The 988-nt window shown below is 37.4% G+C and overlaps 1 protein-coding gene across 1 annotated transcript in view; it reads right to left on the bottom strand.

Annotated features, from left to right (window-relative positions):
- Positions 1–6: 6 nt before the first annotated feature.
- Positions 7–988, bottom strand: part of sugct (succinyl-CoA:glutarate-CoA transferase) — a gene marked incomplete in the record, with an annotated part of 64,023 nt that continues 63,041 nt past the window's right edge. The window contains 1 exon segment of the mRNA XM_042213018.1: positions 7–569. Within this exon segment, the coding sequence (XP_042068952.1) occupies positions 406–569 (164 nt within the window).

The raw sequence follows: 988 nt of genomic DNA, 5'->3' as shown, positions 1-988 counted from the left end.
GTAGTGTTACTGTAGTCTTACTATAGAGTTCTGTAGAGTTACTGTAGAGTTACTGTAGAGTTACCTTATTAGAGTTTTGTAGAGTTACTGTAGTGTTACTGTAGTTACTGTAGAGTTACTGTAGTTACTGTAGAGTTACTGTAGTGTTACTGTAGAGTTACTGTAGAGTCATAAAACACAAAGATGTTAGAAGAATCAGCTTCATATTTGTGTAAAAACACTCCGTATACAGAAATTGTTCATAAATAATTTAAAAATACATTTAAAAATGGAAATATGAACTTATCTTCAGCTGAAATCTAAATGTTTAATGATCAGTCCTTTAAAATCAAAACTAGTGATCAGGTAAAAATGATCAGTTTTTGTCTTTTCCTTTCTCTTGTTAATTATTTTTCTTTCAGCCAATCAGAAGACTTCATTCTGAACCACTGCTTTTGACTCCAGCAGGGTTTCTATAACTTCATTGCTGTACGATAAGACGTCTCGCAGCACCTCTACGGTGTGCTGGCCAATCAGAGGAGGGGGTGTCGGGCCGCTTGGAGAGAAGCTGCTGAAACGAACCGCCGGACCTGAAGACAAACAAACAAAAAGAGACAGCAAATCAGAGCCGCGTGCTGTCGGAAAGGAAATGCAGATTCAATCCCACTCATTCAGTTTTTCTCATCTTTGCATTCCTTCTCTTGTTTGTCCACTGCTTTCCATGTTTCACCTGTTTGTGTTCGTGTTCCTGGTCTCACTCACACAACAATTTCCTGATTTTCATCACATTTGTGGTTGCATAAAGTTCCAGCTGTTTTCAGTGGGTAACAGGTCATAAACACTAATGTAGTGTAGTGTAATTCATGGTGTGGCCAGACAATGTAAAGCTGATTATGGTGGGAGAACTAAAGTAAAATGCCCACATAGTGAAATCCCTGCAGCTGATGTGTTTACAAAAACAACTAAGCCAATTAATAATAAATCTAAAGTATATGAAGTTACTGAAATG

The sequence above is a fragment of the Haplochromis burtoni genome, unplaced genomic scaffold, assembly GCF_018398535.1.
Source record: "Haplochromis burtoni strain Fernald_Lab_line unplaced genomic scaffold, NCSU_Asbu1 Contig_408, whole genome shotgun sequence".
NCBI lineage: Eukaryota > Metazoa > Chordata > Actinopteri > Cichliformes > Cichlidae > Haplochromis > Haplochromis burtoni.
This window is presented reverse-complemented; position numbering and strand designations above follow the sequence as displayed.